This window comes from Rhineura floridana, chromosome 3 (genome assembly GCF_030035675.1).
Source record: "Rhineura floridana isolate rRhiFlo1 chromosome 3, rRhiFlo1.hap2, whole genome shotgun sequence".
Taxonomy (NCBI): Eukaryota; Metazoa; Chordata; class Lepidosauria; order Squamata; family Rhineuridae; genus Rhineura; species Rhineura floridana.
The window spans coordinates 19,794,082-19,820,135 of record NC_084482.1 but is presented as its reverse complement, the minus strand read 5'-3'; the positions used below and the strand labels follow the sequence as shown (position 1 = coordinate 19,820,135).

Here is a 26,054-nt window from a genome sequence, read left to right as displayed (position 1 = left end):
GCTTTCACTTAGAGACTCCACAGTTAGTAAGTTGCAATGCTAAGTTCACTACTATACGCATCGTCATCTCTGAAGTATCACGCTTCCTGATCAAAATGCAAATTTATTGGTAGGCCTTGGGCACTTGATTTACATTCGGTTATGTAACGCAGCATAATTTGTTCCAGTCACAGCAGCAGTAGGGGGTCTTCTGGTACACACTTATTGAACAGGTCAGCAAACTAAAGGCAACGTCACTCCAAAGCATGAAGGGCTATGCAAGCAGTATATAGTGCGTGCCACAGTGGAGCTATGTTGAACTTAACCTGAGGCACTCTGGCTACCTCTAGATGGCAGTAAGAGCATAGGACTGCTTCTCACTGGACATAATTCATATACAAAATGTGTCTTGTGGTGGCTGCAAATAGTGCATGTGCATTTCAATACTTTTCTGGACACAAACAAGGTCCCAATTCTTTCCAAATTTCTACTTCAGATCTAATGAGAGGGGGTTTTTTTGGTCCATTGGAAAGGCACTAAGGGATGAGCAGTAACTATTTAGCATGCTTCGCTGACATCACCAAGACAGACCTGCCTGGGACTGTTACTTCTCTGAAACCCTTGGAGAGCCAGTCAGTGCAGGGAATACTGAGCTAGATGGCCCAGTGGTCTCATTCTGTATAAGGCAGCTGCTTCCTATGCATCAGATGAGAGGTGGTCCTGTGAGAGAGTGATTTTTCCAAGTCCATCTCACACCCCCATCCTCCACCATGGAAGCAGTTGTGTAGCAGCTATTATGAATGTCAATCTTGCTAGGGTAAATATTTTGTTTGTTTTAAGCCCAACACTTCATCAACCTTTGATGTTAGGGAGATGAACAAACCATTTCTGCACATTTTATTTTTTTTAGCAAAAATAAGTTTCCCTTTTATTCTAGCCCTCCACAGTTGACACACTTCAAGCACCATTTTGTTCCAACTACTGCTCCTGCTGCATGCATGCATGATTGAGAATATCAGTGGTCCAAAACAGGTTATCTTGCTTCTAGTCAACAGTTCCATAAATGCCCTTTTTTAAAGAGTGGTTGCTACATTCAAAAGGCACAATGGTGGTATACAGAGGAATCTCAGCTGTACAGAAGGGACACTGTTTGAATGTGTGTCCCTGGTTTTGCTTGCAAGAAGCAAAGAAGAAAGACAAACAGACAGACCTGAGCAACATTCACATGGATTTATAGAAGCACAAGAACATCAATGAAAAATACCAGTCTTTCTGTACATCACCTGTCTCCTACTACTGATGGAGGCCAGTGCTAACCTCTGAATAAAACATGTTATCTTCAGGAATCACCCCACCCTTTCTTATATTACTACATTGGACAATGGTATTGGAAATAGGGCAAAGACCTCATCATAGGAGAAAAAGAGGGCCCTGCAGCAGCCCAACTACAGCGCCACAAACAGTATTTTCACTCAGTCAGGACCAAACAGCAGAGTCTTACCTGATCATGGAGTTGAGAAGGGTAGCGGCAGACATGCTCACAAGGGCTTAAAGCCACCAAGTGTCACAAATCAGCAAGATGAGACTGCTGGCCACCTCTTGGCCTAGCCTAGCTCAGCTTCTCAACTCAAAGGTAAATGAAGCTTTTCTGGGTAGCATGAGCTCCAAGAAGGACAAAGCAAGGAGACTTCTCTAGATCAGGGTTCCCAAGATGCCATTTTATCTTTGATTTTTTTTTTAAGACTGAAGTCCCCATTGTTTGGTCCTGAATTTTTGCTGGGTGTCATGTCACCAGCTTGAGGAGTGTACCTACAATATTTGAAGGCAAAAAACATTTGAAAGCCACTGCCTTTAAAAAGCACCTGGGACTGGAAGAGCCATTTCACAGCAGGAGGTTCTCTCTCTCTCAGCCTTGCCCAGGCTCCAGATAGTGGCAGAGTGTGTCCCCTGGTCATGGTTAAAACAGGCCTCTTGAATAGCAACTCTACAGGACTCAGGCAAAAATAGTCTCCTCCCGCCGCTTCTTAGTGAGGATGGTTCCTGGTTTATGCTGGGCATCTGGATGGTTGGCCAGTTCTGGTGGGCATGAAGACACTGGACTCTCAAGGATAGCTTGCTTAAGGTCATAGAAGACTGCAGAGTCCTCCTTGGTGACAAAGGAGATGGCTACGCCGCTTTTGCCAGCTCGTCCGGTTCGGCCAATGCGGTGGATATAATCTACAAACAAGGAGGAATGAAGTTGTCAAGACACAGCCAACTTATGGTGCACTAACAAAAGCTAAGTGGTGGCTCACATCCAAAGGTTCAGGGACAGAATCTGACCCCTTAGAAGTTACAAAACAAGAGATTAAAGAAGATAATGATGATGATAATAATTTTCTATAGGATTTCAATGTCCAAAGCACTTCACATAACAACATTTCAGGAAAGTCCTATAAAAAGATAGGTCATTCTTATTAAACCCATACTGTGAATGAGGCTGAGGGGAAAGGGCTGTCCAAAAACACTAGCGAAACAAGAAATGTCCTAGCTCATGCACTTTGCCACTGCACACCACCAGCTGTAAGTAGTGGCACGCTAGGGACCCACATCACTTTATGACTTAAAAGGTGGCAAAAACTTCCAACAGCACAGCATACCAGTCACCCCCACCACTCCTCTCCCATGCAGTGACAAGAACTCCTGAAGTTGTGCCTCACAGGTGGAGAAGGGTTCAGGGGAATGCCCACAAAAAGATTTCTAATGAAAAGTGGAGAGCACTATAGTTCACCTTCTATGTTCTTAGCCATGTCGTAGTTCACCACCATGGACACATCCTGGATGTCAATACCACGTCCAGCCACATCTGTGGCCACCAAAATATCCTTGGCACCAGCCTTCAGGTTGGAGAGGGCAAACTCTCGCTGCTCCTGACCTTTGCCGCCATGAAGGGTGCAGGCATTGTACTGCAGAGATTGGGAGAGCAATGGGTTAAATTAAGCCAGATGTTTATTTGGGTGGTGAGGGTAGTAACAAACAGCAATAATCCCCTCCAAAGACAAAGACAGCCAAGTGTTTGAACAGGAGATGGCAGGGCAGAGAACTCCATCATTCCCAGGCACTCCTAGTGAGCATCTTCCTGGGGCAAGGGGGAGAGAAGAGAAAGGCAACTGCCAGACCAAGAATCAGCATGGAACTCTCCATATTCAGACCTCTACAGGTAGGGCTCTACACAGTCACACAGGAAGCATCTTATCAGTTGCCATAAGCTCAACATCTACACTGCATTATTCTGATACTTTACTGATTGGGTCAAAGACAGAACCTATACATCTTTCCCAAAGTATGGCAAAGGCCACAAGGGCCCCATTCTGGGAGCCTGGATGCCTCAAAGAAGGGCTGGTAAACCTCACATAGGCCTAGAGTACTTTGACATAGGATATGCGGTTCTCCAACCTTGCATGGGATTACTACTTACCCCCATCTTCTCCAGGGATTTAGCCAGAACATCACAGCCTTTCTTCTGGTTGACAAAGATGATGATGGGCGGGTCAAAGCCCTGCTCCAAAATATTCAGCAGTTTCTTCCTGTGTGGGGGAAAGGAGAGATGACAATAATAAACAGGCCAGTGAAATCTGAAGATGCCATCTATGAAGTAGAAATGTTCTTTTGCATCCCTACCCCCGATCCTAACAGTACACTGAATTGAATGATATTCTTGTGTCCTCTTTCCAACTCTGGCCAATGGGTCACGTTCCCTGTTCTGCACTCTCACAAAGGAAAGCATGAACTGACCGTTATCCTGACCCAGCAGTCCTCCACCACAATAAATGCAAGACCATGTTTCTTTCTCTTCATGCTTTTCAAGCCACCACTATCTTCTGTTTCTTGACAACTGGGTATGTGACTCCTTTGCACCCCACCCACTCTGTTCAAGTGGTCTGGGAATAGTTTTATGGCCCAAGTCATGAGGGATATTGAAGTGGAGCCTAGCAGGCCCGTTACAGAGCCCCCCTCAGTTACTTGCATTACAGTAGAGGCTCCATGTTTGGCTGGGGCCCTACTTCACAGCCAGGACTGTGTTTATACAATGCTTCTGAAGGAGCATTAAGAAAGCATATAATATACTATTGTGTATGAATTGCCTTGAGAAAGGGCAGTTTTAGGGCACTGTTTTTTTAAGCACTATGTCTATAGCAAACATAGATGGGTTAATTCAAGTTCTATCCCTACTACACCCCAAGGGCCCAAACCTTAAAGGATCCTGTTGCCTTCTTTCAACTAGACCAGCCTTTCCCAACTAGTGGGCCACCAGATGTTGCTGGACCACAATTCCCATCTTTCCTGACCATTGGCAATGCTGGCTGAGGCTGATGGGAGTTGTGGTCCAACAACATCTGGTGGCCCACTAGTTGGGAAAGGCTGAATTAGACAGACAAAGCCCCTTGCCTCCACCTCCCATGCCAAAAGATTACCTCTTCTCCGATTCAGACATGAGGAAGACCTTCTGCTCCACACGCTCATGCGGTTTGCCAGCAGAGCCAATATAGACCACAGCTGGCCGGCGTAGGTAACTACGGGCCAGCCGCTCCACAGCAGGTGGCATGGTGGCTGTGAACATCACAGTCTGCCGGGGTGGGAGGGAAGAGCATGGAAGGAAGAAGAGACCATGAGTGCACAGGAGACCTGCCTCTCCTCCCACAGTAGAACTCCCCCAAATCCCAATAGAATTAAAGAAAGGGACGGCGTGCTTACACATATCACATTGCAGGGAATATGTACAAAGCTACAAAGAAAACTCTCTCATTCGGAAAGTTAGCTCCAATCATCACTAAAATAGTCTCCACACTTTCATTTGGTGTACTGTATATCAGCCAGATGTACAGGAACCCAGTTTAGATTTGTTGAACCCTTCACCCTGCAAGGCCGCTTAGTCCCACCATTTTATCATTTCTGGCTGGTAAGCATTTCTATTGTGAATGTGCCAACCTTAAATTTCATCCTTGTTCTGTCATTCTCCCTTTCAAAGTACATTTTCAAGTACTCAATACGTTCCACTGAAAAGGGAATGCCTACTTACACCAAGCATTCTCTTAACCTCATCTTTTGTGCCTATGAATCTGAACTCTCAAACACGGTTTCCTAAGAAACATAGCTTTCAGTGATAAAAACATCCCCCACTCACAAACAACCCCCCCCTTCAAACCAAGCATCTTAGCCGTCATGTAAATTTGAAAATGCTGCTGAACAGATTAAGGGACTGGTATCTATGTCAAAGCGTGGGACTCAATGCTGGATTTGAACCCTGGTACTTTGCTTTTTACAAGTTAATACATCAGAAGCAACAGCAAGGCATCCAAGCGCACTAACCTGCCGGTATTTGTGCTTGCCCGACTCAAAGTTGGCCAACATCTTCTCAGGGTCTTCAGCCTCATCAGTATCAGGTTTCTGATTAGTGACAGGCATGTGCTCCAAGATCTTCTGCACATCAGGCTCGAAGCCCATGTCAATCATGCGGTCAGCCTCATCCAATACTACATAGGTGCAGCGGCTCAGAACCAAGTAACGGTTCTCCAAAACGTCAATTAGACGGCCAGGTGTAGCAATCACAATCTGTGGAGTTCAAATGGAGATGGTAGGTTCAAGGAGACGGAAATGAATTTGTGCCTGCTCTTGCAACCAGTATCCATTTTATTTTTCTCCATTCCTCCCTGCTGAAATCAAGAAACAGTACAACATTTCCCAATGTTCTGTTTAGGCAGGGAAGCTGAGACAGGACCCGAATTATTTTTATTTATCATTCATAGGTGCACTGCGTTAATGTACAAAGAGAACATTTATACTTGGAAAGACATGCCATCCGTCCTAACCTTTGCAGCCAAAGGGCCCACCTCTTACCTCACAACCCATGCGCAAGCGGAAGCCTTGATCCTCACGTGAGATGCCACCAATAACAGCCACAGTGCGGATGCCCAGGGGCTTTCCAAACTTGATGGTCTCTTCCTCAATCTGCTGGGCCAGTTCACGGGTGGGGGCCAGGATGATGGCATAGGGCCCTTGATCTGACTCCTCAATCCTGCAGTGAAGAAAAACCACGAATTCAGCTCAAACAGTGCGAGACTACTTTCTCTCTCTGGCCTACAAGACTTCACAGCAAAGACAGATTCCCACCCAAAGAGTTCCCCAGCCTTCCTGCCGATATATTAGAAAAATGAGAAATTTAGGATCCTTTTAGGTGCTCAAGTACCTGTATATATTCACTAATAGACAAAAAGCCTTGCGGTTTAAGAAAATACCTATAGCTAACAGATATTTCTATCAAACTTTAAAAGGCAGGGAAATTGGGCAGCTATAGTGAATGCACCAGGGGAGCAGGAGACCAGACCTCCTCTCTGAGATACTGTACTGCCCTACAAATTTGTCAAAATGCAAACACAATTTGGGTTGATCTTTCACAGTCCAATCCACTTGCTGTGTAGCTTGGAAGAATTTGGTAACATGTGCCTCTGAGCATATGGTGAGTGGTGGCAACACCTGCCATCTCCAAAGATGGAGAATTACATTTTTGTATGTTTGTTGGTGTTCTTCTTACTTTGCTTCTTTTCTGTGTTCTACTGTTTCTACAGAGAATCTAAACTAGAAAATGATATTTCCCTCATTATTCATCGTAGAAATCTGTGTCAAATTTATTTTTATTAATTTCAAAGCCTTTTTATTAATCAATGTCATATGATGGTGAAGACAGTCTTTTGTGTTTCAAATTGGAGGTTATGTTCTATTTTGATTTTGGGTGCATTAACAGTTGAATCTGAAACTGCAGTCTGATGTATAATCAGACTGATTACAGTATGTTGCTACTTCAGCAATGACTCTAGATGTTGGAAAAAACAAACTTGGCTTGCCCAGGAGATGCATGTTTTCAGCCTGCTATGCTTAAACCACTTAAAGAAATCATGCTTAGGATAAGTGAAACTGACCTGGGGGAGGGGCAGGGAGGAGGAGGGGAGGGGAGAGGAAGGGAAGCCCCTTTCCTTTCCAAAAGGAAAACATTGTGAACAGTATCATTCTTTCTCAGGGTTTCCCCCATCTTTTTATTCTACAGCAGGCACAAGTAGCCCCCCCACCCAAATTTAAACCAAAGCTCTCACTGGCCCCACCCACACCAGACCTTTATTTCACTTTAGACAATCATAGCTTCTCCCAAAGAATCCTGGGAAGTGTAATTAGTGAACAGTGCTGAGAATTGGTAGGAGATCCCCTGTTCCCCTCACAGAGCTTCAATCAGAGCGGATGACTGTTAAACCACTCTAGCCACTGGAGCTCTGTCAGTGGAATAGGAGTCTCCTCTCAGCACCCTTCACAAACTACACTTCCCAGGATTCTTTGGGGGAAGCCATGACTGTCTCAAGTGAAATAAAGGTCTGCTGTGGGTGTGGCTCCCTGATTAGGCAAGCCCAGCAGCTGTGAGTCTGGCTTTTAGAACACCAACAGTTGGTTCTTACTGAGCATGCCTGGGCTTATCATTGACTTCCATGTTAAATTTCTTTAATTAAAAATCAGGTAGGCATTTTTCCCCACTTTTAAACTGCAGAAGATGAAGGTCAGAGTATGGGTCAAGGTCAGTAATAGGATTACAGGTACTCTGTGAACATGGCTGATTTTTAATTAATTTCAACAAATATGAGAACTCTGATAGAAAGAAGTCCAAAAGGGGTCTGGTTTTTCTCCCTTTCTTTTTACACTCTGAACTCTCGATTCTGAGTGTTTTGTGCATCACCATGAAAATGTACATAACAACAAAAAATGAAAATTTAGAGGGTTGTTAAGCAAGTGTTTCTGAGTTCAGGACTGTAAGTTTGGTAAAGTTTTGTTTTGAAATGAGCTTATGGGAAGTATCAGAATGGCACAGAGGGTATTTTCAATTTAACATTGTGGAATGCGAAAAATTCATGCTGGCTAGAGCATACAGCCACTCTCGTGGTTGTATAATTTGTTACCTGGATCTAGCTGACCAGCACTGAAACAAAATTAAGAAAGGGTGGGCATGAAGGGAACTTTTTTTAACAGCAAGAAGGCATTCCCTAGTGTGTCAGCCCAGTGAAGTCAATAGGCTCCAGTTGAACCAGATTATTTATAGGTTGCCTAGAAGCAACAGTTCACTCAAGTCATTCAGGTCTTTACACAGACTGAGCAAAGCAAAAACTGCAATGACATCACTGCAGTGCACACAGAAAGAAAAAAGCCATCTGTCCATTGTGGTTTGGTTAATTTCCAGCATACTTGGCTTGTGAGCTCCCTAGAAAGATCTGGCTAAGCACTGATGGAAACATATAGACCTTTTGTCAGTCTTAACAAAGCAATTCTTATGTTTGTATCACCCCATGACTGTGCTCCTCCTCACTCACTGCTACACACCTGGGAACAAATACTTTACTATGGAGTAAGATCCTCATCTCCTCATCTTTCTCCCTCCCTCCCTCCCTCAGTCTTCACTATTGAAGCCCCTAGGTGCAATTCTGAGCTTTGCCATTACACATTACTGAAACTTATGGTATAAGATAAATTTCATTCCCTCAGAAATATCACCCTGTGAGGCAGGTGGCCAGATTGGGCACTGGCCAGGGGCCCCTATGTCTGAGACGGGCCCTTGTGTCTCGGACTGGGAGGGTGAAGTTCTTGTGCTGCAACCTGTGCCAACACCAGTTTTCGGCTGTGAGCCGGGCAGCACTGTATCAACTCCATCTGACATGGAGACTACGCCCCTACCTTCCCAATCATCTGCTCCCATCGGTGGTACATGCCTTGGTCTCCTCTCGCCTAGACTACTGTAATGCGCTCTACCTGGGGCTACCCTTGAAAACGGTCCAGAAGCTGCAACTGGTACAGAATGCGGCGGCGTGCCAGATTAAAGGCAGCTGCCGGCGAGATCATATCACTCCAGTGTTAAAAGAGTTGCACTGGTTACCAGTTGCTTACCAGGCCCAATTCAAGGTGTTGGTTTTGACCTTCAAATCCCTATATGGTTTCAGCCCAATATATCTAAATGAGCGCCTCCAGCATCATCAGTTATACCACCCAACAAGATCAGCCTCAAAAGACCTCTCCATCCCATCAGTCAAAACAGCCAAACTGGTGAGGACTAGAGAGAGGGCTTTTTCAGTTGTGGCCCCCACCCTGTGGAAGTCCCTCCCAAATGATCTTCGCCATGCCCCTTCCATGATGAGTTTCTGCCGGGCCTTGAAGACCTGGCTCTTCAGGCAGGCTTTTGGGGTGGGCTAGATTTTATCTTCATTGTTTTTAGATTTTTAATGTCTAGGTATTGTATGCCTATTCTGTACGTTGCCCAGAGTGGCTGGACAGCCAGCCAGATAGGCGACAAATTCAATAAATAAATAAATGTGACTTTCTGCACCACCACATCAGCGCATTGAGTGTGGGCACATGCCTGTCATCACTCAAGATGTCAGCAAGGATGCGTTGACAACCCTTCCATCATCTTGGCTGATGGTGTGCATGCACAGCACACTGTCACAGTGACCTAGAAAGTTGCATAGCCAGGCTTATTTAAGCCTGTGCTGGCAGCATGGGAAGGATGCTGAGGGCTCACTGCAGTGTGGTGCCAGCCTTGCCCTCAGCAAAATGCCTGATGGCACCAGTGCAGACCAAAGTCCTGGTGAAACATACGCATGTGAGCATTTACCCAGTCCCAGAGCCATGACACTTGCCCACCTAAGCACGATGGCCCTCTAATCCCCAGGACCCTCAAATGTCCTTCTTTCTCTCCCTCTGGGAAAGTGTTGCAACATGTTGCACACCCATCACTCATTCGCTCACCTGTCAATCTTGGGCAATGTTGTGATCCACACCAGCAGTGGGATAAGGAAGGCAGCAGTTTTACCACTGCCAGTTTCTGCCACACCAATGATGTCACGGTTCTGCAGACCAATAGGGATGGCTTGACGCTGGATAGGAGTTGGTTCCTGAGGAAGACAGGGGACAAAATCCGACAGGGTAGAGTTAAACCCTTTGGGAGGGCTCCAAGAGAGTTCAAAGAGACAGCACCAGCACTAGGAATCCTGACTCCTAGCCCTTCCCAACATCCTAAAGGATATGTCTTTCCAAGAACAATGCTGATCTCCAGATGCCCTGATCCCACTCCCGAAGCAAAAAGATCCAGCATTTAAAATAAATACTTACAGAATCTCTCACAATAAATCAAAGCTACAATGGTTAATGAAAGTCCAATCAGTCTTGATGACGTGGGTTGGGTCTCACCTTGTAGCCGCATTTGTCAATGACTTCCAAGATGTGAGGGGGCAGTGAGGAGTCTTTCCAGGAACGAATAGGGTTGGGGATCTTGCCTCCTTTGGTGGTGATGCTGTAATCCTCCCGGAAGATACGCCAATCCCTGTCCGTCATCTCCTCCAGTTTCTTTTGAGACCAATGCCTATCATCCCAGCGTTGCTTGGCCTCCTTTTTACGCAGCTTGCGCAGACGTGCCCTACCAAGCAGGAAAAGCAAATCCCAAGAGGATCAGAAGAGACAGACAAATGGTAGAGGACAATACCAAAAAGGCAGCCAACTGGCAGAAGCCAGTTTCTATTTACCCACAAAAGCACGTATTTATCTTTTACTTATTTATTATTACATTTATATCCCACCTTTCCTCCAAGGAGCTTGTGATGTTCCTATATTAATGTATATATGGTAAGTGTTGGTTGTTTAGAAGATACATGGTAAGTGGAGTGAAAGAGGAGGGGGAGTGAATGGGCAGTAGAATGCTAGATGATTGGCTGAGTGTTTAAAATGGAGGAATGTATAAAAGGAAGAGAGACAGTGGAATCTGAGAGGTGGTGGTGGTGGATGAGGTGAACTGAGTGGGTTGCTTGGTGGGGTTTAGAGAGTTGTTTGCCAGGAGAGAGTGGAGAAGGAGGGGGGTGGAGTTCGGATTAGTATTGAGTAAAACCATATGCTTATGTGCCTTAAGAAGAAATCTTGTTAATCTTGTTATCTTGGTTATATTTAATAAATACTTAATTTGGTTTACCAAAGGCCTGATCCTTGGCTGGGGTTTCACAGACCAGAAGGGAGGGTAAGGTAATGACCAAGGCTGAAGGGAAACTGTAACAAATGGTGGCAGCGGTGAAGAGAATAACAATACCAGTATTCAGAGTCTCTGGGAATACTAGTATTAGGACGTGACTGGTGGTTGCCTAGCAGGGGGATCTGTTGAGATCTGTGCTAGAGCGGGAAGAGAAACAATAAAAAAGGACAGTCCGGACTGGTGGAGTCCCTGGTGGTGCCTAGTGACAGGCAGTAGCCACGCGCAGGTAGGAACCTGACAGGGAGAGCCAGGGAAGGGCGTCACAGGTGGTGGCAGTAGCGGTGGGATACGAACAACAGAGAATCCGGATACGAACCAAAGAGAGTCCCAAAGACACGTGGTGACAAAGGAGACTACGTCACAAGTGTTGGCTGTAGCAGTGAGATACGAATACTAGAGAATCCCTACCAGTGGTGTGGCAAACAGAAATAACAAAACAAGATTACTTGTGAGAGTGACTGGCAAAGAGTGTGTGGCAAAGAGTGAGTGACCATGGCTGAATATATAAAGATGAAAAGAGAGGAGCTGGTGGAGAAGTGCATAACATTCAATTTACCTCACGAGGGTAAAGGGGTAGATGAATTGAGGGTAGCACTTATAGGATTTGCAACTGCCCAGCAAAAACAACCTGTCAGAGAAGAGACCCCAGAAGGATACTTAAGCAATCCCGCTTATATAGAGTACTTGAGAGAGAAGTTAAGATGGGAGCATGAGTTGGAAACTGAGAGATTGAGAAGGGAGGCTGATGAGAAAGAAAAACAGTGGGTCTTTGAGGCTGGGGAAAAAGATAAACAGCGAGAGTTGGAAACTGAGAGATTGCAGATGGAAACTGAGAGAATGAGAGTGAATGCGGAATTACAGGCAGAAAAGTTAAAATTTGAAAGAGAGAAGTTTCATTCTGATGAAACAAGAAAGGACAGAGATGGAGCAAAAATAAAAATTACTCCAAAGGACTTTGCTGTCTATGAGCCTGGTCAAGATCCTCAAATTTACCTCAGCACCTTTGAAAAGGCAGCTCAGTTGTGGGGGCTACCTGAAGATAAATACATGCAGTATTTATCAAACCTGATTAAAGGGGAATTGGCTGAGGTATACCAATATTTCCCCTCAGACAGGCCCGTCACCTATGCTGAATTCAAAGAAGCAGTGTTTAAAAGATTCAGACTGGGGCATGATTATTTTAGAAAGCTTTTCAGAAACTGCCAGATACAGACAGGGAGGTCTTTCGTGGAGCTGGGGGCAAAACTGATGGACATATTTGGGAAATGGCTGACAAGTGCAAAAGCTCAGTCTGTGGAGGAGGTGAAAAACCTCATGATATTGGATCAATTATACCATCAGTTACCACCAGAAATAAGGCTCCTGGTCAAAGACCGTTCCCCTACATCGGTGCAGGAGGCCGCAGAGATGGCGGATCACTTCGCCTCCAACAGAACTGGCTGGGTGGGGAAGACATCAAGAGATTTTAAACCCAGACCATATAATGCTGGCAGAAGGGATGTGGTACCACAGCGAGTGAGTCCTCCAGTAAAATCTGAAGGGCACAGGACACCCCAGAGTGGATCTGTGTACCCTAAAAGTGAGGAGAAATTATGCTACAAATGTGGTAGACCGGGGCACCTACGTTTTCAATGTGAGGTTGCCAACCCCATTAGTAATCCTGCTCAGACAAGGGCAGTGAAAACAGAGCCCAAGGCTTTAGAAACAGCGAAAAAGGTTCAGTTCTGCCAGATAAACTGGACAGAAGTAACAGACCTTGATTCAAGTCTGAGAGAGGAAGTGAGTGTACAAGGGGCAAATTATTGGGCATTGCTTGATACTGGTGCCGCTCAGACATTACTGAGGCCAGATTTAATAAAATCTGAGGTAATATTACCTCAGGAAACTGTGACTATCCAAGGAGTGAGAGGTCAACCAGAAAGTTTGCCTGTGGCCCTGGTGGAAATGACTTGGAGAGGCCGAGAGGGCCGATATAAAGTAGGCATTAATGCCCAGCAACAAGAACCAGTAATACTGGGAAGAGATGTAATGGGAGCCCAAGGAAAGATCTATGTAGTGACCAGACAGCAAATTGGCAGAGAAAAAGAAGCCATATTAAGGGGGGCTGAAACAAACAGGGTGGAATCTGTTAACCAGCCTCAGGTCACCATAGCAACCACTAGCAGGCCTGCTGAAGGAGACAAACTGTATCAAGTGGTCTCTGATAAGAAAGAAGCAGAGCAATTCAGGGAAGAGCTGCATAAAGATATAAGTTTGAAGCAGATAAAGGAACAAGCTCTGACCCAACAGATTCCTTTCACTGACAAACTGAGGAATCAAGTTGTGTGTGAGAATGGGATTTTATATAGATTGTGGATGCCCGCTGAGAGAAAGGATGAATGTGAACCAGTGAAGCAATTGATAGTACCCAGCAAATACAGAAACAGATTGCTAGAGGTAGCCCACGATGTCCCATGTGCAGGACATCTGGGAATAAAAAAGACCAAGAGGAGATTGGCTGCACATTATTATTGGCCAAATATCTCCAAGGATGTAAAACAACATTGTCTATCTTGTGGAATATGCCAAAAGGTGGGAAAGAGTGGAGTAAAGACTAAGGCACCCTTAAAGCCCCTTCCTATAATTGGACAACCCTTTTATAGAGTGGGAATAGATTTGGTGGGCCCTTTTTCCAAGCCCACAAGGCATGGCAAGAAATATCTATTGGTGGTGGTGGATTTTGCCACCAGGTACCCAGACGCAGAAGCACTAAGATCTGTAGAAGCCCCTGTAGCGGCAGAGGCTTTATTAAAAATCTTTATGAGGCTGGGTTTCCCTCATGAAGTGCTGACGGATCAAGGCAGTGTATTCATGGGAGAAGTGATGCAATGTATGTGGAAATGTTGTGGTCTAAAACATCTAAAGACCACTACTTACCATCCCGCCACTAATGGGCTGAGAGATTCAATGGAGTTTTGAAGGGCATGATCAGAAGCTATGTTCAAGATCACCCACAAGACTGGGATGAACGGTTGGGATGCTTCTTATTTGCATACAGAGAAGTCCCTCAGGAGTCAACAGGCTTCTCACCCTTTGAACTCATGTTCACTAGAAAAGTGAGGGGACCTTTGGAACTATTAAAAAATTCATGGGAAGGAACCCTGGGAGAGTACAAAACATCTGTAGTAGATTTTGTATTGGAATTCCGCAATAAATTAACATCAATGATGGAGGTGGTGAAAAAGAATTTGAGTCAAGCTCAGGAGAAGCAACGTTACTGGTGACAGAACAGCCAGGGAACGTGTGTATGATGTGGGAGATATGGTTATGGCGTTCATACCCAGGAAACATGACAAATTACAGGCTAACTGGGAAGGACCATATACCATCAGAGAAAGGCTTGACACAGTGACGTATGTAATCACCACAGACCAATTAAACAAAAGCAAAGTGGTTCATGTAAATACGTTGAAGCCTTACCATACCAGGGATGTACAGGTGTTGCAAGTTACCTTATTCCCTGAGGGAAGTGGGCCTGAACTTCCGGATTTGGTACAGGAAAGCAAAGACAAAGGAGGGGTAGATCAAGTGGAATGGTCAGAGGAGGTGAAGGAGGAAGTAAAAGAAGAGATTCTGAGAGTTTTGAAAACCTACAGGAATCTCTTTAGTAATAAACCTGGCCGAACCAGTATAGTTATACATTCCATTGATACTGGAGAGCATGCCCCAGTCAGATCTGTACCGTGCTGTGTGAATAGGAAAGTTGTGAGTGAAGTAATCTATGTAGGACATAAGGTGGGGAGTGGGAAAATCACCCCCTTATGGAGCAAGGTAGAGGCAGTGCAATCGTGGTCTATCCCCTTGCATGAATTGACCAAGAAAAAGTGTTCTGAGCGTGTGGTATGGACGGATGAATGTCAGAAGGCTTTTGATCTACTGAAGCAAGCCTTGTGCCAAGGACCCATATTAATAGCACCAGACTATGAGCAACCATTCATCGTGGCTACAGATGTGTCAGACCTCGCGCTGGGAGTCGTCTTGCTACAGGAGAGAGAAGGCACCAGACATCCAGTGGCGTACCTGAGTCGCAAGCTGACGCCGAGGGAAAAAAACTATTCGTCGGTCCAGAAGGAGTGCCTAGCGGTCGTGTGCGGACTGAACAAGTTGCGCCCGTACATGTGGGGACGAAGATTCACAGTGACTACGGATCATCGGGCCTTGTTATGGTTGCAGACTATGAAAAACCATAACACTATGCTGCAGAGGTGGTCCTGGGCCCTACAAGACTATCAAGTGGACTTCCAGTTCATCAAAGGCAAGGACAATGTACTGGCCGATGGACTTTCCAGGCAAGTGGCCGGGACTGCAGTGACGTGACCAGATGAAGGAACAAAAAAGACATTTTCCCCATAGAGACTTGTTATATTGTTAACGCGACGTATAAATCCTGAAACAGGAATAATACTCTGCCGTTGTTTTAAGGGGGGGGGGAAATGTGATGTTCCTATATTAATGTATATATGGTAAGTGTTGGTTGTTTAGAAGATACATGGTAAGTGGAGTGAAAGAGGAGGGGGAGTGAATGGGCAGTAGAATGCTAGATGATTGGCTGAGTGTTTAAAATGGAGGAATGTATAAAAGGAAGAGAGACAGTGGAATCTGAGAGGTGGTGGTGGTGGATGAGGTGAACTGAGTGGGTTGCTTGGTGGGGTTTAGAGAGTTGTTTGCCAGGAGAGAGTGGAGAAGGAGGGGGGTGGAGTTCGGATTAGTATTGAGTAAAACCATATGCTTATGTGCCTTAAGAAGAAATCTTGTTAATCTTGTTATCTTGGTTATATTTAATAAATACTTAATTTGGTTTACCAAAGGCCTGATCCTTGGCTGGGGTTTCACAGACCAGAAGGGAGGGTAAGGTAATGACCAAGGCTGAAGGGAAACTGTAACAAATGGTGGCAGCGGTGAAGAGAATAACAATACCAGTATTCAGAGTCTCTGGGAATACTAGTATTAGGATGTGACTGGTGGTTGCCTAGCAGGGGGATCTGTTGAGATCTGTGCTAGAGCGTGGAGAGAAACAATAAAAAAGGACAGTCCGGACTGGTGGAGTCCCTGGTGGTGCCTAGTGACAGGCAGTAGCCACACGCAGGTAGGAACCTGACAGGGAGAGCCAGGGAAGGGCGTCACAGAGCTCAAGGTGGCAAACAAACATATGCAGAAACTTTTATATAGTGCAAGACAATGACCATGCCAGGAACGATGGGATTTGGCTTCCAGCACAGTATCCAGTATCAATTTTCATCTTTAAAAAAATGCAGTAAGATTTTAGCCATTACTGTTATAAGGATATATCTGGTCAAAACTGTGACGTAAGAAGGGATGGTGTGGGTGGGACTTTCAGTATGCATGGAAAGGATCTGTTTAACTGTCACAACTCTGTCTACCTCTTAGTCTAAACTCACCTATTCTCTAATATCCTACTTCTCCCTCTTGCACTATTACTGCAATATTTTGTAAAGAATTATGCTACCATAAAGATTGCCACCTTTGTCCTGGCAGGCAGATTCTCTCTGCTTTCAACAGCTGCATAGAGAACAAGAATTCAACAGATACGGTGTTTCCCATCATTTCATCTCTGTGTCAGCAAAAGCTGAACCTGTTGAATTTCTGCCTATTAGGCAGCTGTTAAAGGGAGCCAGAAAAGAAAGTGTATAGGTACAAACTAGCTCAAGAAAGCTATTGTTACTTCTGTAGATGCTGAATGGCACGTGTGGCTAATAAGCCCAGTAATGAATTAGATCTAGTATGCAAGTATGCATATAATTTGGACAATTTTTATGATTTACGCTGCTCACAATGTACTTTCAGAGTTTGGCTTTTTTGATCAGAGAGCGTTGGTTGCAGATTTGTAAAAAATGAAGTTCCTTGTACATGTGATGAAAGACTTCCTACTTCCACCTGAACATCAAAATCCAGCAAAACCACACAAGTCTACTATCTCTCACAAGTTGGTGGCATCATCTGAAACCTTGCCAACCCAGCATTTCCCTCCTATCCCACATGCAACTTACTCCTCTTGCTCTTTCTCCTCCAGTGTGCGCCGCTTCTCCATCAAGTCTCCATAAAAACGTGACTGCTCCCGCTTCTGCTGTTTCAAGTCAATGCCAGCAATGAAGCCACGCCCCAGCAGTTGAACCTGATGTCGCTCCTTGTACCTGTTGAACAGCATGTCAAATGGTACTGTATACACCCCAAACAGTATACGGTACTCCCTCTTAATGCAGAATCCAGTTTGCAACTCCCAGAATCCTGTGAACCTTATGAGTCTTTTTTGTTTGTTTAAAACACAGAAGCAAGTTTCTAGCCCTCAAATTGTAGACAGACAAGTAAAAGACACACACATACAGGTTCACATGAATAATATGGTACCATTCTGGCTGCTAATGCCTCCTGTACAACTTTCGTATGAGTGCCAACTGTCCCTTCAAATGAATGTATGAAGTTGCCCTGTATTGTTTGTCTAGCCCAGTGCTGTCTCTTCAAATTAATCTCCAAGATCCTTCACAATCCCACTACCCAAACCTCCCTTTTTAAAAAATTGAACCTGGGACCTTCTGAATACAAAGCATGTGCTCTATCACTGAGCTACGGCCCCTCCCCACTCATTAACAAAGAAGCTGGAACAAAACAAGATAAGCCAACAAGTTGTAACCTAAATGAAGTATGCAAACAAAGCAATTTTTCACAAGCCTGATTAATTTGCACAACACACTTTCACTGCAAAATTTGTATTTTTAGGGAATAAGGACACAGCTTTTTATTAGTGCCAAATCCCAGATGTCTAGTTATCCTCTCCTCAAAGAGACAGGGATATCCTGATTCACTTGTGTCACCTTGAAATGCTATACAGAGGCTGAGGAAGAATGGGACTTTCAGATTCCTCCCAGGAGCAAGGATACAGATATGCTGCTGAGTGGACACCAGTCCCTGTACTATGAAACAGCATCCCACAGGGGATCCACCTCCCACCATAGCACTCACAGGGGATTGTAGTCAATGGAAGTATCTTCGGAAGCATCCCACTCAAAGACAAATTTGCGGTCATTCAGGTGCCGAGTACGTCTCCGCTTCTTGACCCCACCTAAATACCGCTCCTAAGGGGACATGACATTTATTTACTCAGTTTATGTCCTGTCAGCCTTTTCCAAAGGAAATACAAGGCAACATTTCCCAAGGGAACACCAGGAACTCGGGCTGCAGGAAATCAAAGCAAAGCAAAGGGTTTTCAAAGAACTCTGTGTGCCCTCATGCAACAATTCAGACAGACCATGAAGGGATGGGGGTATTTGGAACTCCTTTTGCTGAAGATGCCAAGAAGCAAAATACATCCTAAAAGACAGACACAACTTTTATAATCCAAAACACACCAGTTGGATCAACAAAATAAAATCACAATACTAAACATTTATACTGCGCTTTTAAAGCTTTTCAAGCACTTCACCTACCCTGTAAGGTAGCTATTATCATTCCTCATATTGCTGACTAAGCAGCTGAGGATGACAGGCCTTCCCTAAGCATTAGTGACTTCCCTAATGCCACGTAGAGACAGACTTACAATTTGAACTAGGGACATCCCAGCTCTGACTCTTTTTTGTATATTACAGTAGGTCTCAGTCAGCTTTTCACCTCTTGAGCTCATCTCCATATTATCACCTTCATTCCAGCTCCACAAACACACCTAAGAATCTGGACTTTGGATTCTAAGACCCAGGAAAAAGCAGGAAGAACGGGCCGGCACAAACTCTGGCCTCAATTTAGCTTTGCCACAGCAAAGTAGAAAAATGCTTTTGATTCCAAAACTATGTGTCTGAGGATATGCTCCTACTGACTCTTCTCCAGCTGCCTGGTCCAAATGTGGAAGAACCCGACAGAAAAGTCATTACAGTAGCCTGGCCTTAAGGTTATGAAGCCATGCTCAGGACTGGAAGGAGATGACAAAAGAAAGTGGTCAAACCATATATATTATGGGTAATTTTCTACAGGTTGAAATTAACATGTTGGCATTGTTGGTACTGGGTACATGATTTTCTGATCTCTATGCTAACAACCAACCCACATCAGTAAGATTTTGACAAGACATACCAAACCATGACCTGGACTGTGCACTGACTAACTCAAAAAACTTTTTGAACACATTACATCTATTGATGAAGTCAACTCATGTGGACTTCAGCCTGGAAAATCTCTTGTGTGTCTGAAACCTACATTTTAGATGGAGACACATCCATGACACCCTCCTGACATAGTCCCCTTGCTCTAACCCATTAATCCTCCCCTCCAAACCTCTTAGAGACAGAGATAATATGAGGTGACCTGGACACTGTCCAGCCCAGCCAGCATTACCTTGATGGCATGGAGCTCCTTGCTCTTATCTTTCTCCTCGCGTATCTTCTGCCGCCCCTCCTCATCTTCATTGCCATTGGTCTCTCGTTCCATGCGCTCTCTCCGCTCTCGCCGCTCCCTCTCCTGGGGGTCTTCTGTAAGTACAGTAAGTGGCATATTGCCAGGAAGTGTGGCATCAGGACACACAAGCTCAGAGGAGGGAACTCGTTGATCAAATTGCATGATGCCCCACAACTGGAGATCTGGCTGTCTCCTAGGAGGAAAGCCTTACCTAGCATCTTTCTCCCCATCTCTTGGAATTGTTTTCTCTTTTTCCTCTCCTCTTCTAGGAGCTGCTGCCGCTCCTCCACCTCCTGCTGCCGTCTCTTCAAAGCCTCAGCCTCTCGATCTGCCTTGGAAAGGAACTTTGGCTGCAAGAAATCAGAGCAAGGTGATGAGTACAGAAGGAAATTCTGTGCCTCCCACTGCAAGAATTCAGATTGATCATGAAGGAATGGGGATATCTGGTAGCCCTTTAGCTCAATTTGCCAAGAGGCAAAGTGCAACTGAAGACACACACAGCTTGCTGTAATCCAATACACCCACCAACTGATCTCACATAGGCAAGGGGAGGATGGCAATGAAAAGGGAGGCATGCATCATGCTCTAACCTTGGCTTCAGCCTCTTCCTCGGCTTTTTTCTTGGCCAGTAGCTCCTCCAGAGAAAGTGGCTGGGCCTGTGAACAAAGTAGATGTACGTCAAAATCCAAAGGAAAAAACACACCAAAGAGCAGGAATTGCTACCTTTAAAGCTTCAGGGCCTATACTTTGGACTGCAGTGAAGTTCCAAAGAAGGCAGCTTGGAAGAGCATGTAAGCAACTGTTTTTAAGCAATGTGGTTAATTGAGGAGAGCTGCCCTTTCATCTCACAGTATGCACTTTCCAGATACACAGTGCAAAGAAGCCAACAGTTTAAAAGTGCCAAAGAGAAAGATTCATAGTATGGTGGTGGTAAGGTCTTACAACCAAGAAAGATTCTTATCTAAGTCACTCTAGAAACACACTTTTAAAGATCAACATGGACATTGTGTGTGTGTGTGTTTTACTAGAAGAGTTCTTCAATTAAGAGAATTAGGGTAGAGTGTGCGATTCATACCCATCCAGCTTAACTGGACACGCTACAGAGAATTGAGCAAACACTGGAGATCTGCAAAGTGCATGTAGTACCTTTTCCTTCTTGGACAATGAATCATCATCGTCATCTTTGCGAGAGTCTCTGTCCTTCCTGGATTTGGAGTCTTTGTTCCGACTTGGAGAAGTGCTCCTGCTCGAGAGGAAAAAAAAGAGTCTGAAGTGAAGGAACACCGCTCCCCCCCATTCATGTGACTACCCGCCAAAGGGGGTGGAAGCATGGTCTTCACCTGACATCACACTGCATCTCCAAAATGTGCTGTATTGCAAAAATAAACCACAGCTTTCAGCTGGAGTCAGGAGCAGGGAACCTTCTGGCAGTTGCACTGCATTTCAGAGGTCCTTGGAAATCTAACGAGCATGACAAGTTGCAATTCTCCTTGCAAGTTGAAGTCTCTGCAGGTGCCCAGGGCTTTGGAAGTGCTCAGAGCACTTTGGAAGCCTAGCACAATTGCAGGAATGATCCCCACTCACCTCTCCAGCTCTAAACTAGAGAAGAACACTGGGGCATGTTTTTGCAGTGGACTCCAAAAGCACTTCAGAGAACCTTGGAAGCACAGTAGCAAAATGACAGGCCTATTTTGGTGCTGCTCTAAGCAACTCTTCAGTGCAGCACCTAAACAAGTCCAGCCCTCCACCCACCTTGGGGAGGAGGGAGGGGGAATTGTCCCCACGGCTGTGCTGCATTTTGGAGGAGCTCCAAGTTCTTCTGAAGCATTACTGAACTGTGAGAGTGATCCTCTTTCCCCTCTCCATCTCCCAAGACTGGAAGAAAATCATCACACCAATCAGAATATGGTGCAGTTCTAGCCATGGCAAACCGATTGGTGGATTCCTGCCCCCACAGTGTTCTTGAGAAAATCTGCAGGTTCTCTAGCTCCAGATTATGTTAAAAGAATGGGCTACTCTTCAGTGAAAACCCCACACCAAGATCAGCAAAAGTGGCCAGAAGTATGCTTGTCAACTCTACGTATTCATTATTATTTATTAAATATATATCTCACCCTTCCTCTCAAAGGTGCTCAGGACAAGTATTCTATATAGAACAAGTGTACTGCAACATTACCCATTAAGGCAATGTGGGGGGAGAGGATACTTTCTGCCACTGGCAAAATGATTTATTCAACAAATTCTCAGTGCCAGACACTCATAGTAATTGATGATCCTTCTGGACTTGCAACAGGCACCTAGGCAGTGTGCCTTGAATTCAACTTCAATAATTATCACTTGAGTTTATATGAAGCATCTTTAAATTCTCACATATTGTAAAAATGGTGAAATTAGGTACCCTTTTTGTCATGTACCCACAAAAAAGTAGCAAACTTTGTGTTTCACTCTAACTATCCATGAAACAATGCTATATTCTGCAATAGTTGCAACACCTCATAAGCAGCTGCATTCATACATCTTTTAGGAAAATAGTGCTTTCCTTACCTGGACCGTTTACGGTCCTTGTCCCTCCGGTGCCCATCTTTCTCACGATCCCGGTCCTTCTTGCTGCGCTCCCGTTCTTTGTCTCGCTCCCGCTCTTTATATCGCCGTTCTCTACAGATAGTTATTCAGTGTGTAAACTAATGTCAGTGCATACAGTTCAAGCCACCCACTTCCATTAGACTATAGAAACCTGAAGACACATTCGCTTTTGCCCAAACTCAGTCCATTTCATTCAATCCCACCAAATTCAAAAAGCATCCTCCTATATGGTCCCTCTTTATGATTTGTTCACACACCCCACCCAGCCTTTGGGGTACAGCTGTGGTTTATCTGCACCAAAGACCTAGAAATGCACAGAAATTGTCAACGCATGTAATCAGGACTGTATGGATGCAATTCTGCAACAGTATCACCCAAGCGCTGAATTTGGCACAGGGCATAGAATTCAGCATCATAAGAATCTCTGTTGTTGTTTTTAATGCAAGAAAAAATTCACATCGAAGTGTACAGGCAATGCCTAGCCAAAGTTCACATTCAGAAGGGAAGGATCAGGGCACAGCAGCATTTTCAGGAGTTGGTCTTCAACAGCCTGCATAGTTTCACAAGCTCACCCCACCCTATCTAGCAGAAGGCAGTTAAATTGTATCAAGAAAAGTGATTTAGCATGCAAAATGTTTGCTGGTCTCAGAAACCAAGTTCTCTCAGTGTGGTTTGGAATAATTTTGTACACAATTCTGATTATTTTAAAAATCACAGACTATACCCAGCCCCAGTGTAACAAAGACACAGAATAGTATGTACACAAAGGGACATGCACAACGTGTCCTTAAACACCTGAAGGTGTCCTCAGCAAGCACCTGATGGGAATGGATTATGCCACTATGGCTTAATGCAGCTTTCAAAGCATTTGAAAGAAGCAATAAACTGGACACTATCTCAGTAAATCACTGGTATGAGTAAAAACTCTGGTTCAGTGCTAAATTGCTCAATCTTACTGGTAGCCAAATAAAAATTACCAGCATTCCCTTCTACTTCAGACACTCAAGGCTCACTAAACTAAGCCATCTTTGTGACAAACCAGATGGACAAAGCTGTCTTCAAAGACTGACACCTAGTCTGGCATTACCTCTCAGTTGATTTGGACCTAGATCGGGATCTTGACCGACTGCCTCTCCTCCTTTCACGGGAACGATGTCGTTTCCTGTCCTTGGCAAGAGGGGAGCCTTTCCTATCACGTTCTCGCTCACGTTCTCTGTCAGCTGAATGTGAGCGTCTGTGCTCTTCTTTGACAGGTGAAGAATCTCGCTCTCTCTTTTCAACAGTTTCCCCAGCCATCTGGATTAGGAAAGTGGTATTAATATGCAGCAAAAACAAAAGACATGGGGGGGGGGGAATCTGCTTCTATATGGAATTGTCTTAAACACCTGTAGATGTAGACTAATGGAGAAAGTGAAATCTCACTCCTCTAGAAAATACACTACTTATGTCATACCTGAAATCCTAAGCTTTTCAAGGCATGAGAGTAGGCTAGGGATCAGCAACCAGAGGTCCCTGGTCCCCAAGAAAAATACCACCTGTCCACCTCCCAGTTACTGATTCAGACATGAAAAAGAAGTTTGGAGGGGATGGCATCTCTAAAAGAATGATTTGCAGACAAGCTATTTTGGGAGTCTTGGGATATTACCTTCCACTCCATTCTCAACAGAGCCCACTTAGAATAACTAATTACTGATTAAATAGGTTCTTGTTACCTGACCCAATTTTAACACAGCTGTCCTGTTTTTAGAAAACAACCAAAAAAACTAATCAGGAAAAATGTTTAAATGCTGCATACATTGAAATAAGTTAACTTCTGCACATGAGGAATAGTTTCAGGTTCATATAGACTGATGGGCAACTTCACATGTAATCGTTTTCCTTCCTTTGTGAAGGAAAGCACACACACCCCAAACCATTATGTCCACCATCATTATATGAGCATGTTTCACTACATATAGCCAGGATAAAAAGCCATAATCATGTACATGCATTAATATGCAGTTCTCACAATTGGTTATCTACATGTGTGTTCCATGGAAGCAAGCGTGGTGTACCAGTTAAGGGTGTGAGGCTGGGACTAGGTTTCAAATCTCCTCTCAGCCATGTAAAGAGTGGTTGTAAAGATAAACTGGTGAAGTGGGGGAATAAAAGGAAATGCTACCTTGAACTCTTTGGAAGAAAGATGGGATATAAAACGTAATAAACAGATTAAAAAATAGAATATAAAATGAAAGTCCATGTAAGGGGAAAGTGGCATGTGGTGAATGATGCCAATCCCGGTTGCTCAGGGACAAATCTAAACTTCATATTCCTTAAGTCATCTGAATCATCAAGACTCTACTCCTTCAGTCAGGATTCAACTCAGGAGACCTGCATCACAGCAGCACCCTACACTCCCCACAACACAAAATCCACTCACCCTCTAAAGTTGAAAGGAGATAGTCAATTTCTTGGGAAGGGGCGGGGGAGAAGATAGACCTCAAGTCAGGCTAGATCAACACCACTCTTCGATCTGGATGTCCTTTCTTTCCCTGATGCGCAAGACGTAGTTATCGAGTTTAGAAAGAGAAGAATTCGGCGCTTGCTCAGGAGCACCTTCGCCTATGTTTACACCATATGTTTCAGGGTTGAGCATTGCGCCTGAAAACAAATTCAGCCAGAGGAGGGATTGTTCTCTTCCACTTCCGCAAAACTCCTGGTAACCTGAAACAAACAGTCCCTTCCACCTCCGACAACAGCCCTCCCCCCTTCCCTGGAGGCCTTTCTCCACTTGCAGTTCCTGAAAATACAAAAAATATGGCGGGGTAGTAGATATGTCTCACCTGTAACGTTCCTCGACGTTAGCAGCAATTCACCACCCCTCCAAAAACGTCGCCATCTTAGTAGAGCTAATTCCGCTCGCAACAGAGGCTTTGCCGTTCAGCATCATGGGAAAGCAAGTCCACTTTGCTTCAACTACTCGTTTCAAAGCCCAAGCATAGGACTACAATTCCCAAAGGAAACTCGAGTCTAGGGCAGAAAAATAATTAACATAAAATCCCAGCATGCACCACGCCAGAAAGCTCTATGTTAGCCCTACAGATTAGCTGCTATTAGCAACTTCTTGAGCCTGAGGGCAAGAAAACTACAATTCCCAGAGGACATTTCGGTGCTTTAACCGACGATTTACGCCAGCTTTTTTCCTGTGTGGAGCTCTGGGAAATGTTGTTCTGACGGGACTGAAAGACTTCATACAGGAACACGGCTTGTCTTCATGCGAACAGATGGAGAAGCGCTGCTTGTGAAGGAATTGCTGGATATGTCCTCAAAAGGAAAAAGAGCCCAGAGTTTATATTTCACTTTACATTATTCCTCCTCCCTTGCGAAACAGCAAAAACACACCATCCAAATCAAAAAACCGAGTAACCATTTAACCACTTGTAAGTTTGATTTTATCGTGTGTCCTTAATTTTGTTTGACATCGACTTGAATGACCAGATGCCGTAGAGTAAAAAGAAAGTTTTGAATAGCCGACTAACCCGTTTTAGGGCTGCGAGAGGCAACTTTTAGTTGTGGGTTTTAACAAATACTTTGCAGGTGTAAATTGCTACAGCGGACGTTAGAGGGCGCATCCACTCTGTATCAAAATTATTTGCAGTTCTCGTTTATTTTATTTTTCGTTTGTTTATTGAAAGTTTTTCTACCGCCGTCCCCCTTAAGTTGGAAGAATTCACAAGGCGCCTCTTAGCATAAACCAAAACAATAGCAACAATAAAAATCATAACACATCATATATTATTGTGTGGAACCTTGATTAATTTTTATTATTGAAGTTTGCTGCGTGCTCAGCTAATTGTAGTGCTGGTATTAGTAAGCATTTCTGCTTCTGGAAGATGTGTTTGAGGGAGGAAGAATTCGGGATTGGGGGGGCAAGGGAGTTCCTCTGGGGCATCTATTGGGGGAGAGTTGGCTGTGCCAGGTAAAGAGAAGG

At 44.6% G+C, this 26,054-nt stretch overlaps 1 protein-coding gene across 2 annotated transcripts; it reads right to left on the bottom strand.

Annotated features, from left to right (window-relative positions):
- Nucleotides 1-1,195: 1,195 nt before the first annotated feature.
- On the bottom strand, nt 1,196-25,066 carry DDX23 (DEAD-box helicase 23). Of its 2 annotated transcripts, none has more exons than XM_061614811.1 (17): nt 24,907-25,066; nt 23,172-23,380; nt 22,046-22,156; nt 20,648-20,744; nt 20,092-20,157; nt 19,713-19,851; nt 19,442-19,575; nt 18,080-18,192; nt 17,110-17,253; nt 10,234-10,459; nt 9,793-9,938; nt 5,857-6,034; nt 5,329-5,571; nt 4,434-4,585; nt 3,437-3,545; nt 2,750-2,924; nt 1,196-2,196 (listed from the first exon to the last, which is right to left on the bottom strand). In XM_061614811.1, the coding sequence occupies exons 2-17, from the start codon at nt 23,378-23,380 to the stop codon at nt 1,973-1,975; spliced, it is 2,466 nt and encodes an 821-aa protein (XP_061470795.1). In that variant the 5' UTR covers nt 24,907-25,066; the 3' UTR covers nt 1,196-1,972. The 2 variants fall into 2 exon arrangements, with proteins under 2 accessions (XP_061470795.1, XP_061470794.1); XM_061614810.1 differs by lacking the exon at nt 24,907-25,066 and adding an exon at nt 24,504-24,879.
- Between the last annotated feature and the right edge of the window lie 988 nt (nt 25,067-26,054).

Bases quoted from the DNA above. Each gene is read 5' to 3' on its own strand.
- DDX23 (XM_061614811.1), bottom strand. From the start codon at position 23,380: ATGGCTGGGGAAACTGTTGAAAAGAGAGAGCGAGATTCTTCACCTGTC. The intron at 19,852-20,091 runs GTTAGAGCATGA...GATTTCTTGCAG, and splicing joins AGGAAGAGGCTGAAGCCAAG to CCAAAGTTCCTTTCCAAGGC. The intron at 6,035-9,792 runs GTGAGCGAATGA...TCTTCACTGCAG, and splicing joins ACATTGCCCAAGATTGACAG to GATTGAGGAGTCAGATCAAG.